This window comes from Urtica dioica, chromosome 2, assembly GCF_054948205.1.
Source record: "Urtica dioica subsp. dioica isolate 48M chromosome 2, U.dioica_male_clone48M_v1_H2, whole genome shotgun sequence".
Classification (NCBI taxonomy): Eukaryota; Viridiplantae; Streptophyta; class Magnoliopsida; order Rosales; family Urticaceae; genus Urtica; species Urtica dioica.
In genome coordinates, this window is record NC_142757.1 from 34,606,987 (window position 1) to 34,623,078 (window position 16,092).

Here is a 16,092-nt window from a genome sequence, read left to right on the forward strand (position 1 = left end):
ACGACAAAGTCGTCGCTAATTTCCTGTTTCAAAATGGAAAAAAACTTCTCGTCACGACATTTAGGGACGAGATTATCGTCGCTAATATCGTCGGTAAATATTTAGCGACGACAAAATCGTCGCTAAATATATTTAGGCACGCACATGTAGCGACGATTTTTATCGTCGCTAAAATCGTCGTTAAAGAGATTTAGCGACGATTTGGGGTTTTTAGCGACGAAAAAAATCGTCGGTAAATGTCGTATTTGTTGTAGTGTAAGTCACTAAACATGACTCAATCACTAAAACAAACTTGGTTATTTGTTTCCTTTTTTTGGCCTTTACTACCAAAAGATTAAAACATGACCCTGACGAACGTACGAAAAATTATTGGCATACATTATTTAAAAAAAAAATATTTTTAATCTTTTGTAATAGTGTTCAGCTTGGGAATAGTAGTGTTATAACGGATACGAAAGAAAGAATAAGTCGCGTGAGAAAGAGAAACTTGTGAAAGAACGCATTCGAATTTTCATATATGAATGACTATATATTTGACACACATATATATATGCTAACTTAAAAAGCTCCTCTGTCCCTCTCGCTCATTCATCCATGGCAACACCCAGGTCCATTTCCATACAATCCGATCCTCCCTTCACCGAAACAGACTTGAGCGAGATCATCAAAAATATCCAGAAACTGCAAAAAAAAATCGAGCCATCCGCGAACGCCAGGGATGGGAGCAGCATATCCTCCGAGAAGCAGGACCGAAAGAGCCTGTTCGACAAGCTGCTAAACGGGCTGGGCCAGATCGAGGCCCGGCTCACGCAGCTCGGGATATTCGAGGGGGAGTTCCAGAAGAGCATCGAGAGCCGCGTGATCGCCGTCATGAGGCTTCTCGAGAACATCAAGAAAGCCGATGATATGGACACGGAGGCCGTCGAGCAGGAAGGCGCCCAGTCGATGGAGGTGGAAGTGGAAGAGCAGATCAAGCTGATGAACAAGGAGATCCGGAAGCTGAAGCACCAGATCCCCACCCGCGCCGCGGCGCTCAGTAGAGGCTCGACGGTCTCGGGGGTCCGGCCGGGGGAGAAGCCGCCGGAGGCGGAAACGGCGGTGAACGAGCTCCTGGAGGCGCAGTGCAGCGAGAAGTTCAGGAACAGCGAGTTTTTCCGGGAAGTGAGAGAGGCTTACAAGGGGTTGGACGAGAGAGAGAAGAAGTGCGCTCTGTGCCTGTCGGTGCTGGCGGAGAAGGAGGAGGTGAAGAAGCGGATGGTGGCGTACTGGTGGGCCGCGGAAGGGCTGCTGGAGGACAAGGAGAATACAGACATCAGAGACGCGGCGGGGGAGATTCTGGACAAGCTGGTGGAGCGGGAGCTGATCACGCCGGTGAAGAGGAAGCGGTGGCCGGAGGTGAAGAGGTATATGATGGAGCCGGTCGTCAGAGCCGCCTTGGCCACGATCGCCGAGGAGGAACACTTCGTGCAGTTCACCGGAGACGGGAAATTCGCGGCCTTCTTCTCCGACAGAGGCGGTGATGATCATGGGAAGGACGCCTGGAAGCCGGCGGAGAAGTTGTTGACGGTGTTTAACGTGGAGGAGCAGTTTCCGGATTTGAGGGTGAAGAAGCAAGCCAAGTTAAACGGCGGCCTCGAGGCTCATGAGTGGTTGTTCAAGATGAAGGCTCTCAGAGTTCTCTATCTCGGAAATTGGCGAACTTCCGGTCAGTCCCTCTTCCCCCCAATATATGTATATTGGACCCATTTTTTTTCAAAAATCACTTTTTAACTATAAATTTCTGAAAGTTTACTACTTTTATACGAAGAAATGGTTCCTTCCATTTAATTATAGCTTGGGCATTCAAATAATAAAAATAGTATAGCTGAGCTTATACTTATAAGTTAAAACACATTATATCGGTCCATAATTATTATTGTTATTATTTTTGCTTCAAGTTAGTGGGATTTGTAATTACCGAAAAATAACTTACACAGAAATAGCTATCTTCTTTTTTAATTATTAGATAGCTATGAGCTCCGTAAATCTAAATAAGTTATAAGCTTATGTTTCTAATTATCGGCTTGGCTTTTATTTATTAATAATATTAAGTTTCGTTAATTTATGTAGTAATAAGAAGATAAATCACAGAAGGCTTTTTAACAAATAAATAAACGATACAAGAAAATTATAGGGAGGAGATATTACTGATAATCCCTTTCCCAATATGCTAATTTTGTTTTCTGTCTTCACAAAATTTTGTTGCAACATTTTAATGTTTGGCGTGGTCAGTATAAATACAAAAAAGAATTAATTGCTGAATGGTCCTCGAGCTTTCTATTTATTTCGTATTCATTTCTATTCTGCTTTAAGTCCTCCTGAACTTTTAATCATCCCTAAACTTTTAATTTACTGGAATTTATTGTTCTATATATCTCTACTTATAGCTTAAATAATCAATTTAGTAAGCACCAATTCAGTCCCAAGGGTAGGAAACTAGAAGCTGCAAAACAAAAACTAGGGACCAAACACAGCAGAAACAATTGGGGATCAAACTAGATGAAGATGATATATATAAATTGCAGGCAAGCATCACATCGAAGTGGAAGGGATCGAGTTCTTGAAAGGGCTGAAAAACATGGAAAAGCTAAAGCTGCTAAGCCTTCAGGGCATATCAAGAATCAACGAGCTCACAGACTCCATAAAATGGCTCACCAATTTGGAGATCTTGGACCTCAAGTCATGCCACAACCTCGAAATTCTTCCAAGAGAAATATCACTCCTGAAGAACCTGACCCACTTGGACATCTCAAACTGCTTCCTCATCGACCACATGCCCCGAGGCCTCTCGTCACTCACCAAGCTCAAAGTCCTCAAGGGCTTCGTGGTCGGAAACTACCGCTCCGGAAAGTTCTGCACTCTCGAGAGCCTCTCATCGATGAAGTCCCTCACGAAGCTCAGCATCGTCGTGAGCCAGACGGATTTAAGGACCGTGGGCGAGATTGAAGCCCTCTCGAAGCTCATTCAGCTCGAGAAGCTCACGCTCTCTTGGGGAGCGGAGTCTTCGCTATCATCGGAGGGGACAAAGAATAGCACAAACAACAACAACAGAGATGATTTTACACATGTGAAGCTCCCCCCGAATCTGATCAAACTTGATCTTCAGTGTTACCCTCATTCGGAAGCTCCTGAGTGGCTGAGACCATCGAAGCTGGAAAAGCTGTACATCCGAGGAGGGAAACTCGGAGAGAGCCACCCTGAGGCGTTGGCCGGTGAATGGTCTGAAGTCGAGACGCTGCGTTTGAAGTACTTGGCTGGGATCAAGATGACGTGGACGGAGCTGCGAAGGAATTTTCCGAAGCTGCGATATTTGGAGAAGGTTGAGTGCCCTTTGGTCACCTTGTGCCCTTGTGACGAGGATGGCGTGTGGGTCAAGGAATGAAGTGAGGAAGCTCGGAATCAATGTTCTGAATGGAGTATACATAATTTTTAAAGTACGTTTGGTGTGATAATAAGTGAGTTTGGATTATTTGGTTCTTTTATGGTGAAGTTACTACAGAAATTCTTGTTGGCCATATCATCATTTAAAGTGGTTTACTTCCTAAATAATGATATGAAAATTCTGAATGCTCAGGTGATCAGTTAAAGACGCATAATTAATACAAAGAGTCCCGTATTATTAGAAAGGGTCGCATGATGAGGTGAGGCTAACTGTTATAAAAGTTATCCAATGATTTAATAATAATCTCCAAAATGCTCTCAAGTTTTTGTCAACCCACGCTCTGACTCGTCACATCAAAATCCTAGTCCAAACGTGCTCTTGATCACGCCGCAGTCGTAATCAAACTCCTCGTCACCATCGAGCTCCCCGTCGTTATATAAAGTGAATTATAGTTTTTGAAAGCAAGCTTAAACTTTTTGAAAGACCTGGATAAACTGATCCATGAACATGAAACGCCAAAGCACAGAAAAAAAATCTAAATATGAAGAACAAAATAAGAAACTTTAGTGTTTGGTAGTTAACTCAAAAAAATTTTGTTCTTTATTTTCTAATTTTTGTAGTTGTATTGAAAAATTATTTTGCAGTTGTTTTCAAAAAGCTGTTTGGTACAGTTTTCATTTTTGTTTTTGAGAAATTGAAAAAACTGAAAAAAGTGTTTGGTACAGTTTTCATTTTTGTTTTTGCAAAAATGAAAAGAGAAGATGAGGAGAAGGAGAAGAGAAGAGAATAATTTTTTTTTTCCAAAAACACCAATTATTTGTTTTCAGTTTTCTTTACACTTTTACAAAACAACTTCAAAATTATTTGAAATTTTTTTTCAAAAACTTAAACCAAACATAACTTTCACTTTTTGTTTTCAATTTTTTCCACTAAAAAACTCAAAAACTGTTTTTGAGATGAATACCAAACTAAATGTCCTAGTTTCAAGTTTCAATAATGAAATTGGTTTTGAGCTACTTATTTGTTTGTTATATAAAGTGGATTAAAGTTTTGGAAAGAAAAATTGATTTTTGAAAACCTAAATTGATTTATGAACATGAAACCACTGTATTAAATGAGGAGAAATTTGTCGAAATTTACTGGCGAAGTCGCTGCCGGAGCACTGTCGGCCGACGAAGACTTGTTTTTTCGTTTCGTCGTATACTGCCCATTATTTGTACAAACAGAGTATTAAAGTCTCCATAGGACATTAAATGATTAATTTCATCCTTATCCAATAAACTTCAAAACATACACTTTTATACAACTACTAACACATTATTCTTCAAAATTATAGATCTAAGCCCCATTATTTGCACTATGCATTTCGAAACTAAAAAAATATAATTTTAGCATCAATCTCAAATTTAACGATGGAAAGATATATATATATATATATATATATATATATATATATTTAACATGTAACATTATTTTTGTTCGGTTTTCCATCAGTATGTCAATTTTTCATGAAACGGCATATCAATTGCATTTTTTCACATTTTTTCCGTTCGATTTTTCGTCGAAATGTCGGTTTTTTTGTAAATTAAGAGGCTTGAAACGACGTCGAAAATGAAATTTCGAACCTTGCATGAAACACATGAAATTGACAAAAAATAAAAATAAATAAATAAAAAAGATCAAAATCAGAAATTTTCCTACCATTTTGTTGCCTAATTTCAACGCTAGATTTGGGTTTAAGCTACTTATTTATATAATATATATATATATATATATATATATATATATATATATATATATATATATAAAAACAGTAGATTAAAAATTTGAAAAGCATGAATATATATTTTGAAAACCTGAAATTTTTTTATTCTTGAACATGAAACACGAACATAAAGATAAAAAAATCTAAAAATTAGGATAAAAATCAGAACTAACTTGATTTAGCAGATGATGTTAGAACATAGGGATTTGAATCGAATTTCATAAAAAAATGAAATCCTTTTTCATAGTGAAAAAATAAATTCAAAAATACGTATTTTTGAGAAATTGGGATGAAAACCAGCATACTAATTCAAAATTGATTGTTTGCCAACTATATGAAAATAGATTGTTAAAAACGTAATTAAAAATATAGAAAGTCAATTCAAATTCTAATCACACGCACACGCGCGCGCGCACACACACACACGTGTATATATATATATATATATATATATATATATACATATATATTTGTTTGGAACTAATCCATCAAAGAGATACTTGTCTTTGTAAATTATAATTCAAAAAATTAGGTAAATAGCCAATTAAAATGTTTGGAATTTTTATATACTTAACGTTTCGTAAATCTTAAGTAAATAGTTATTAAAATGACGTGGCATAATAAATAGAAGTGACTATTTACCTAAGATTTACATTTGTAAATATATGAAAGTGGCTATTTACTTAAAATTTACGAAACGTTGGCTATTTAGCAATGTCAAACTATAAATGTGATTATTTACATAATGGACCCATTATAATTGGCTACATTCAAATAGCTCTTGAAAACCTTGGCCATTTGATAAAACATTAGTTAATTTTAATTAGCTCATTCATGTATAAAGTCCTTTAATTTATGGTTATCAATTTTTTTTTATTACATCACATTTTATTTTTGGAAATTAGAATGTCGAGGCTATGTCAACATACAAATTATTCATTAACTTATTTTGTTTTTTCATTTTCTGTTTTTCAATATGAAACTAAAGTCAACATATAAATTACAACCCTATAAATTATACATGAACAACTCTATTCAACATACATTGGCAATAAAATAACAACAAATACTAAATTAGGCTTCTTTATTTTGTAGTGATTTTTCTTTATTGCTTTTGTTTTTCCTCAAACTTTTTTCGGATTTTGTTTGACTTATTCCTTTTGCAAAACTTTCTCTTCAACTTTCGCTTCATTGTTATCTCGAGTCGATTTTTCGCTATCCTCCTTTGTCGATTTTTATAGTTTATATAGGATTATTGGCATGTCTCTGTAATTCTCTGAGATATTCAATACAATCATTTTCTCCCTAGTCACGATTCTCTCTCTCTCAGATCTGAGAATCTTCACTATGTAACAATCCTTGTCAAGTTTTGTAGGTGTGATGAATGTGTTATACGTTTCTTTGAAATAAATAGAATGATGATTTATTATAATGTCTACCACTACTACAAAATTGATTTTCTGATGCGCAAGACTATCAGATGCGACTAGTCGCATCTAAAAGTCGCATCTAAATAACTTTTAGATGCGACTAGTCGCATCTGATAGTCAATCAGAAGCCGAAAAAATTCGCTCAAATTGTCTTTTGATTTTGACAATCCGATGCGACTAGTCGCACCTGAAAATATGATGAAACTTTCAGGTGCGACTGTGTCGCATCAGATAGTTTTAAATTTTAGGCGGGCCTCAAATCCCCCTCTTTTATTTCATTAATCTGACGTGGCGAATGAAATTTTTTTTTTATTATTATTATAATCAGGTGCGACTAGTCGCACCTGATTATAATAATCAGGTGCGATTCTGTCGCACCTGATTATTAGGGTTTTGTTTAAAAACCCAGGTCGCGGTCCTTCTTCTCCAGCCGCTCAAACTCTCTGAACTTAAAAAAAAAAGCCCTGCACTTAAAAAAAAAAACCCTCTCTCTCTCTCTGACCTCCGCCGCGCTCCGCCCTTTCCACCACCTCCGCCGCGTCTCTCTCTCTCTGCCTCATCTGCGACACCAGCCACGCTCCGCCGGCAGCAGCTCCTCCGTCAAGCCGAGCTTCGATCGGCGGCCAGCAGCTCCTCCGCCAAGCCGCGCGCGCCACCACTCTCCGGCTCTCTCTCTGCCTCACTCTCTCTCTCCGGCTCTCTCTCTGCCTCACTCTCTCTGCCTCACTCTCTCTCTCCGGCTCTCTCTCTGCCTCACTCTCTCCGGCTCTCTCTTTGCCTCAGTCTCACTCTCTCCGACCTCTCACTCCCCGGCTCTCTCTCTGCCTCACCTCTCACTCTCTCCGACCTCGACAGCCTCGGCGTCTCTGCCCCGAGAGCCCCGCTGCCTCGACGCGTGCTCAGCCTCGGTGTCACTGCAATCCCGGTAAGCTATCTCTCACTGCCTCTCTCTCTCTCTCTCTCTCTCTCTTATTTTCCCTTTGACTGAACTGATGCGTTGTCCCGTGCTCAGCCTCGTCAAGTTGCTGTCCCGAGCTACCTCGCGCGTCCCTGCTGTTTCGACGAGTCCCTATCCTCGACGAGTCTCTCTCCCCGCTGCACCGAACCGTCGCTGCCTCGATCCCTCCTCCGCCGTTTCACCGAGCCGTCCCCTGTTGTCCCGAGCTGTCCAAGTAAGTCTAGCCTTTTTTTTAAAAAAAATTGTTTGTGTTGTTAGTTTAGTTAATTAGGTTAGTTGATATAAAATGTTAGTTAGTTAGTTAATTAGTATGTAAATGTTAGTTAATTAAATAGATATGTTAGTAAGTAATTATTTAGAATGTTAAGTGTTAGTATGTAAATGTAAATGTAAATGTTAGTTAATATAATTGTAGTTAATCATTGTAAATTTTAATTACATAGTTAGTAATATGTTTAGGTTCTTTAATTTAATTTTGATTAGTATGTTAATTGTAATTGTAAAGAAATTGTAATTAATTACAATGTTTTGTGACATGTTTTGATGTTTTGTGACATGTTTAATATAAAATGAAGTTTAGGTTAAAATTAAGTTAATGAATTTGTGATTAGTTTTAGTTTCTTTAACATGAAATGAAATTGTAAGTTTAAATAAGAAAAATAGTTTGTGACATGTTTTGATAGTTTGTGATATTTTGTTTATTTCGATTTTTCATTTATAAATGTTGTGATCGAACCACGGAGGTTCGGTTTAGGGCTGAGCTAATTTATAGGATAGTTCTGGATGGTTTGTGTACGTTTTTAAATAATTTTGCAGGTTTTTGGTTTGTCAGTATAATAGGGGAAACTCTGCCGAAATTTCGGTAGAGTTTCGAATGAATTAGTTTAAAAACTCCCAACTTATTCAATCCGAGCTCAAAATAATTAACATAGAATTCATAATCTCTCTTTCATTGTGTTCTCCGTCGTCCTTTATCAATAACTCTTCCAAACTTTCATTTCTCGCTCTCATTCAGCGAAATGTCCAATCCAAGTAGAGATTGGATCACGGAGAATAATCGGGTGACATTGCAGTACAAAACCGGTGTTAACGAGTTTATTCGCGCTGCAAGAAGATTCCCTAACGAAAATGGCAAATATCGGTGTCCTTGCAAACCTTGTAACAACGTGAGATGGCACGACATCGGGGTTGTCAGGAACCATTTGCTGAACAAGGGGTTTACCCCAGGCTACACAAAATGGTATCATCACGGCGAGCTCGAGCGTGCCGTCCTTCCTCATGAAGAAGATTCCATAGGAGGAACAGATCAGAGAGGAATAGGAGGATTGCACGGTGCTGTGGAGGATATCAGGGATCACGAGGATTTCGACGATGCTACGGAGCCGACCCAGAGCGAGGTGCGTGCAGAGGAGCAAGTGGAAGACCTCTTCGCCGAGTTGGAAGCAGAATTGTACCCTGGATGCAAAGAGTTTTCTTCTTTGTCGTTCTTGGTTTCGTTGATGCACCTCAAAGTCACGAACCATTGGACGAACAAGTCGTTTACAGAACTCTTGCAGCTCTTGAAGAAGTCTCATCCAGCTGGTAATCGAATTCCGGAGAAGCATTACGAGGCAAAGGCGAAGCTGAAGCGTTTTGGCATGGGATACGAGATGATCGATGCGTGTATTAACGATTGTGTCCTATTTCGAAAAGAACTCGCGGAAGTCGACGTGTGCCCAGTATGCAACGAGAGCAGATGGAAGCCAACTGGGAAAATGATACCGCAAAAGATTTTGCGATATTTTCCCCTGAAAGATCGATTGAAGCGGTTGTACGCGTCTCGACACACGTCGCTTTTGATGCAGTGGCACGAAAGAGATCGCGTCAGGGAAGTAGGTGTTCTACGACATCCTGCGGATGGTACGACGTGGAAAAACCTGGACGAGAGATACCCAGGCTTTGCTGCAGAGCCTCGAAACGTGCGGCTTGGACTAGCTGCGGATGGATTCAATCCGTTCGGAGAAATGAGTTTATCGTACAGCATGTGGCCTGTGGTACTAACTGCGTACAACTTGCCGCCTTGGTTATGCATGAAGAAAGAGTACTTGATGCTGACGCTTTTGATCCCGGGGCCTCACTCACCAGGAAAGGACATGGACGTGTTTTTGCAGCCAATTGTCGAAGAGTTGAAAGAACTGTGGGAGACCGGATTCCGCGTTCGAGATGGCGCCAACGATGAAGTGTTTCGATTGCGTGCCGCGCTACTTTGGACGATTAACGATTTTCCAGCTCGATCCTATTTATCGGGATGGAGTGGCCAAGGGTATCTCGCTTGCCCGACGTGCAACCTTGACACGCCGTCTTTGAAAGTCAGAAACAGGATCGTCTACTACGACCATCGTCGATTCTTGCGTATGCGTCACCGATTGAGAAAAAGCACCGATCACTACAAGGATCGCCACGAGAAACGCAGTAAACCCGAGAAGTTGACTCCGCAAGACATACTCGCTCAGTTGGCTAGTGTCTCTTGCACGACAACTGGCAAACATGCTGGCTCTGTGGGCAGAAAACGAAAGCGAGCCGAGTGCGAACTAAATTGGGCCAAGAAAAGCATCTTTTACGAGTTGCCGTACTGGTCAGATTTGGAGTTGAAGCATAACATGGACTTCATGCACATAGAGAAGAATGTGTGCGAGAATCTTCTCGGAACCTTGCTCAGCTTAGAAAAGAAGAACTACGACACAGATAAGGCGAGGTTTGATTTGATGGACTTGGGCATCAAGACCGCTCTCCACTTGAAAAAACAAGGGGATTCGTGGTACAAACCGCGAGCATCTTACATCTTACACCAGAAGGCTCTATTGCGGAAGCTTATGTTGTAGAAGAAGCTCTGACGTTCGTTGCAAGGTATCTTGAAGATAAAAAAAGTGTAGATGAAGTTCAAGTGCAAGAGCTCTCTGTTTTTCGATCCGAGATGTGTGTGCCTTATGGGATGATGAAACCGATAGTATTAGACGATGAACAGAAAGAGAACGCGGAGTGGTACATCTATACCAACTGTCCTGAAGTGGATCCATATTTGACGTAAGTTATCGTTGGGAATGTGTTTCAATTCATTCTTTTTTATATATTTCTATTGAAGTAATGTTTTTAATAACAGCGAGCATTTGGATCTCTTGAGCGAATCCGGAGTTCGCGATATTGAAGCGGAGCATAGAAAGAGGTTCAAAATTTGGTTTGAGAAGAAGGTAATAACACAATATCAATGCAATTTTTTGATAAACGCACAAGTGCTAATCAATGCTTTCTTTCGTAATCAGATTTTTGATATGAAAGCTAGTGGTTCTGATGTGTCTGACGAGCTCTATTCGCTTTCTATCGGTTCCCTTCAAGTCGCCTATCAATATCCGAGCTGCTTTGTAAATGGCGTGAAGTTCATCACTCGTCGTCGCGATAATCAACGAGTCACTCAAAATAGCGGTGTATGTGTACTTGTGGATGATTTCACTTACTATGGTCGAATGGAAGACGTCATCGTCGTGAACTATAGGCATAACTGTAGTGTTGTATTGTTCAAATGCATTTGGTACGGTGACAAGTATCATGCAAACCGACTAGTGCACACCGATAAGACTACTGGAGAAACGAGTGCTTATACTGCGAACAGTGGTTTAAAGAGGAGCCATACGTACTCGCGACTCAAGTGAAACAAGTTTTTTACATCGAAGATCTTATTAAAGGCGGCGACTGGGAAATCGTCCAGGAATGCAATCATCGAGGGATTTGGGACATTCCTGAAGTTGACCCCTCTAACTCAGCCTCGATCCCATTGACTATAGAGTTGTCAAACATCGAGCGTTTGAATCATCGACACGAAATCGATGAAGCTGAGTTAGTGACTGTCGTTGACGATGATGAAGAAGACGATGATGAAAATGAGAGACATGTCGTTTTTGAGGGAGAAGATGTTGATGTCGATATAGAAGATGATATTAACATTATAGGCATAGATGATGATGAATGATTAATATCTTTTTTGTATGTTTATTTACTATATAATGTAACCACGGTTTTCCTCCGCCATATGTGAGGTTTGTTAATAATAAAATCCGTGGTGCCGTCCACGTTTTTTTTAAACAGAAAACTAATATTTATTTACTAATATTGTTCACATCTTACAGGATGTCAGATGCAGGTGGAGCAGGTGGAGATGAGTCTCCGCTACACCGTTCAGGAGCAGGTGGAGATGAGTCTCCGCTAGAGACACCGGGTTCCCAAGGTCCTAAGAAAACAAGGGGACCAACAACCGGGTCTACTTCGGCAAAAGCAGCGCATGGGGTACCCGGTGCGAAAGTTGTTAGGTACGACCCAATCAACCAAACTTTCTACCAGGACGTAAGAAAAACAATAAAAAAGGTAGGAGTATTCAACAACCGCGTCGGCGCTTTGGTGAAAGTCCATATCCCGGTCACACTTCGTGATTGGAACGAAGTGACGCCCCAGATGTTGGGCAATATTCTGAGCGCACTTCATTCCGAGTACACTTTCGTGTACAAGGATGATGAGACCGATGAGCTGCTTCCGGCGGATTGCTATCGTCATCAGATTGACCAGACTATCATTCGCGATGCAAAGCGTATGAGGCGCAACCAAAAGTCTAGATTATCAGGGACTTTCTTAGGAAAATGTTGTGGGCAAATGAATGTCGCCAAGAAAGAAATCCCAAAAGGATATCAAAAAGACGATTGGGAGAAGGTGATAGAGGAGTTCGCAACTGACGATTGGAAGGTAATGTATAATTCTAAAAATTATGTTATCTTCTATGAAATCGAATTATAACGCAATTTAATATGTGCAGAAAAAGTCTACTCGCAACAGAGACAATTCCAAGAACAAGAAAACGAAGTCCACACAAGGGTCGATTTCTTTTTTGGCTCATCGACATTTGAACGTAAGTTTATTCTAATTTTGTAATTTTTTTTTGCAATAAATACATTACTCATATTTTCATAAGAACTGCAGAGTAGGGAAGATGGGACTTTGGCCTCGGCGTTAAACACGTGGGAGAAAAAACATCAAGACGATCAAGGCAATTGGACGACAGCTTGGGCGCAACAAGCATTTGTAAGTTACTTGTGTTAATTACTTAATAATCAAGTTTCGATAATCTTAATAATTTTTTTAACATATGTTTGAAGGCGCGAATTATGACTCAAGTCGAGGATATGCAGCGACAAGCAGCGGAGTCAGGCCAAATGTTTGACATAGACCAGGCGGAGCAGTTTGCGATGGATACTGTTCTCGGGCAACGTCGAGATTGGTATGTCGGGATAGGTCCCTCGATCCCGAGATCCTCGTATCTCTTGGCTCAGGCTCAGGACGACAGCTCGTCCTCAGGTTCTTCATCGACGCGCGTTCCAGATCCAGTGATTAGCGAGCTACAAGCAGCGTTGGCCGCACAACAAGCTCAGATGGAGGCGTTTCAGCGACAGTTCTTTGCCTACACACAGCAGCATCCGTCTCCCATGCAGACATCCCCCGCGATGATGCACCCTGCCACGACGCCGCCATCAGCTTCAATGCCGAATGTTCAGACGCCGGCATCCGCTTCAATGCCGAATGTTCAGACGCCGCCATCCGCTTCCATGCCAAATGCTGATCAGACGCCAGGTTCGGTAGAATTTCAGCGACATCGTTCGAGCGGCAACGCATCAGGCCGCCAAGGCGCACGAGCAAGATCTGGCGGAAGAGGAGGCCGTGCATTCCAGAATTGGCAGACTTCGAATGAAAAAGGGAAACAAAAAGAATAAATTGTAATTTTTTTAATTTATTGAATGTAAATTATCAAATTTTATGAATTTAATATTATTATTTATATACTTATTCTAATTAATATTATTCAAATTATTTATTTAATATAACAAAAAAAATTATTTAATTAATTTTTTAAATTATAATTTTTATATATTTAAATGGCTGATTCTAATAGAATCAGCATTTTAAAAAAAATAACTACAGACAATCGGATGCGACTAGTCGCATCGGATACTTTCGCGGGAAGAGTATCGGATGCGACTAGTCGCATCGGATTGTACTAACACCCGCCAAATATTTCGCGGGGAATTACTATCAGATGCGACTAGTCGCATCTGATACTCTTCCCGCGAAAGTATCAGATGCGACTAGTCGCATCTGATACTATAATTCACGCTTTAATTTCTTATTTTGAGGGATATTTAGGTGCGACGTTTGGTGCGACTTGTCGCACCTAAAATGTCGCACCTGATAGTAATGACTTTCAGGTGCGACTAGTCGCACCTAATATCATCAGGTGCGCACTTTCAGATGCGACTTTGTCGCATCTAAAGTCGCACCTGATGATACTTTCAGGTGCGACATTTATGCTTTCAGGTGCGACTTTTGTCGCACCTGATGCTATCAATTGTACTAGTGTACTTATATGACACGATCTTTGGGTAATTAACAAAATACTTCCGTGGACAATAATTTTAACAAGATAAACGCTGACCACGAGATCCGGGGGAGAGTAGTTTGATTAGGGCAGCCAAAGTTCTATTCTTTCCACCACTCAAATCTTCCATGCATATGCTTCTCTGTAAATACAAAAATTACATTAAAAAAAAAATACTTAAACCATGAATTCTATGGTATGGAACAATGTAAAAGATGTAATAAAGTATAAACTAACTTATTATGAGAAAAAAACTAAGAAATTCCCCGAAAATTTTAAAACTCAGGGTGAAAGAGAATAGATATTAGTTTAAAGAGTATTATTTTTTGCCCTACTCATTAAACATAAATAAAAGAATCAATATATATATATATATATATATATATATATATATATATATATATATATTTACATTATCTGTTGCTGATAAACCTAATTTAAGTAAAATCTTAGCAGGAAGGCTGTAAAAAAAAAACAGAAATTGCAGTGTTTTGCTGAAAGCCCGAATAAGAACAAGAAATGTGAAACTCGCTGAAACACTTTTAGTCATATATTCTTCCCCAGGCCATGTGCTAATAACAAATCCTAACACATCACTTTACTCTTTTCGCCTTTTTTTTAAACCGGAATATAACTTTGCTTATATTTAAATTTTCCTTTTCTAGTTTTAAGAACAAGAGTGCAGTTAGTGATTTCTTATATAAGTCTCCGTAACGACGTGTTTTCATTTGAGAAGTTAGGTTAATTAACCCAATAAGTATTCTTGAAAGAGAAGTACTTGCTTTGATTATATTAAAATTGCAAACTTTGAGGATTATTATATTATACCATCGTTCTACGTACACGGAATCTTCTATCTAAGTTGAAGGTTGACGTTAGATTATATAAAAATGCTCAGGGTAGACTTTGCATTAATAAACATGCATGTACATAAAATATTATTCAGCTAAAGTTTTATATGCTGAATTGATGACCTAGTTTGTATTCTCGATTTTTTTTTTTTATTACTGATGGTCGAACGAAATTACGTTTTCAGACCCACTAATAAATATAAATGATACTTGTTAAAGGTGGAATTTACTTTCTCGATTTCATCCATCTATGGTATCTCTTGTATGTTACTACAATAGCCGATTCCAAAACCCCAACATGCATAGAGAATATATATCTCACTTTATACGAGTTAATATATTTAGCAGTGACAAGCCTAGAATCAATTCCTCAGTTATGGCAGCTTTGTCTTTGACGAAAGCATATAGGCTGATGTTGGTGGCATTAGACAATATCTTTACTTCACAAAAGGGTATTGATTATATGATAACATTCGTGATAATCTAAATTTGTTACTAATACTCTTAATATGTTGAGGTACATGCTAACGACAAATATACATCTTGAACAAAAAAAAAACACGACAAAATATTCCGATATCAATATTATATATCAAAATATATTGAGATAGTGGTTGGCCACGGATTTATTTTTACAAAATAATTTAATGAAAATTAATATTTATCAATATTCAAATAATTACTATTTATAACTAGCTAGTGGTGTTAACTTCAAATAAGAATAAGATCTAAATTGAGTAGCTTATCAATGATTATATGCAAAAGTAAGAAGTATTAGATTGAAAATCCTTATTGCTTGCATAAATTGAAAAAATAAACTATATACCTCTTATATACTATTACTAATGATATATATATATATATATATATATATATATATATATATTTACAGATAACTTAAACGATAATTGAATTTAACACAATAATGGCTTTATAGCAAGAGATATCCACAATTAGTTAGGTCACTAAACATGACTCAATCACTAAAACAACCTTGATTATTTGTTTCCTTTTTTTGGCCTTTACTACCAAAAGATTAAAACATGACCCTGACGAACGTACGAAAAATTATTGGCATACATTATTTAAAAAAAAAATATTTTTAATCTTTTGTAATAGTGTTCAGCTTGGGAATAGTAGTGTTATAACGGATACGAAAGAAAGAATAAGTCGCGTGAGAAAGAGAAACTTGTGCAAGAACGCATTCGAATTTTCA

The 16,092-nt window shown here is 38.7% G+C and overlaps 2 protein-coding genes across 2 annotated transcripts; both read left to right on the top strand.

Annotated features, from left to right (window-relative positions):
• Nucleotides 1–930: 930 nt before the first annotated feature.
• LOC149404527 (uncharacterized) lies at nucleotides 931–3,666 on the top strand. The gene is made up of 2 exons (XM_089605963.1): nucleotides 931–1,705; nucleotides 2,565–3,666. Exons 1-2 carry the CDS (start codon nucleotides 946–948, stop codon nucleotides 3,419–3,421), a joined length of 1,617 nt encoding a protein of 538 aa, XP_089462089.1. The 5' UTR covers nucleotides 931–945; the 3' UTR covers nucleotides 3,422–3,666.
• A 4,016-nt stretch (nucleotides 3,667–7,682) lies between these two features.
• Nucleotides 7,683–15,833, top strand: LOC149404528 (uncharacterized). Its single transcript, XM_089607564.1, has 7 exons — nucleotides 7,683–7,788; nucleotides 8,590–9,035; nucleotides 12,046–12,341; nucleotides 12,412–12,504; nucleotides 12,576–12,677; nucleotides 12,752–13,247; nucleotides 15,814–15,833. The coding sequence occupies exons 2-7, from the start codon at nucleotides 8,594–8,596 to the stop codon at nucleotides 15,831–15,833; spliced, it is 1,449 nt and encodes a 482-aa protein (XP_089463690.1). The 5' UTR covers nucleotides 7,683–7,788; nucleotides 8,590–8,593.
• The last annotated feature ends 259 nt before the right edge of the window (nucleotides 15,834–16,092 follow it).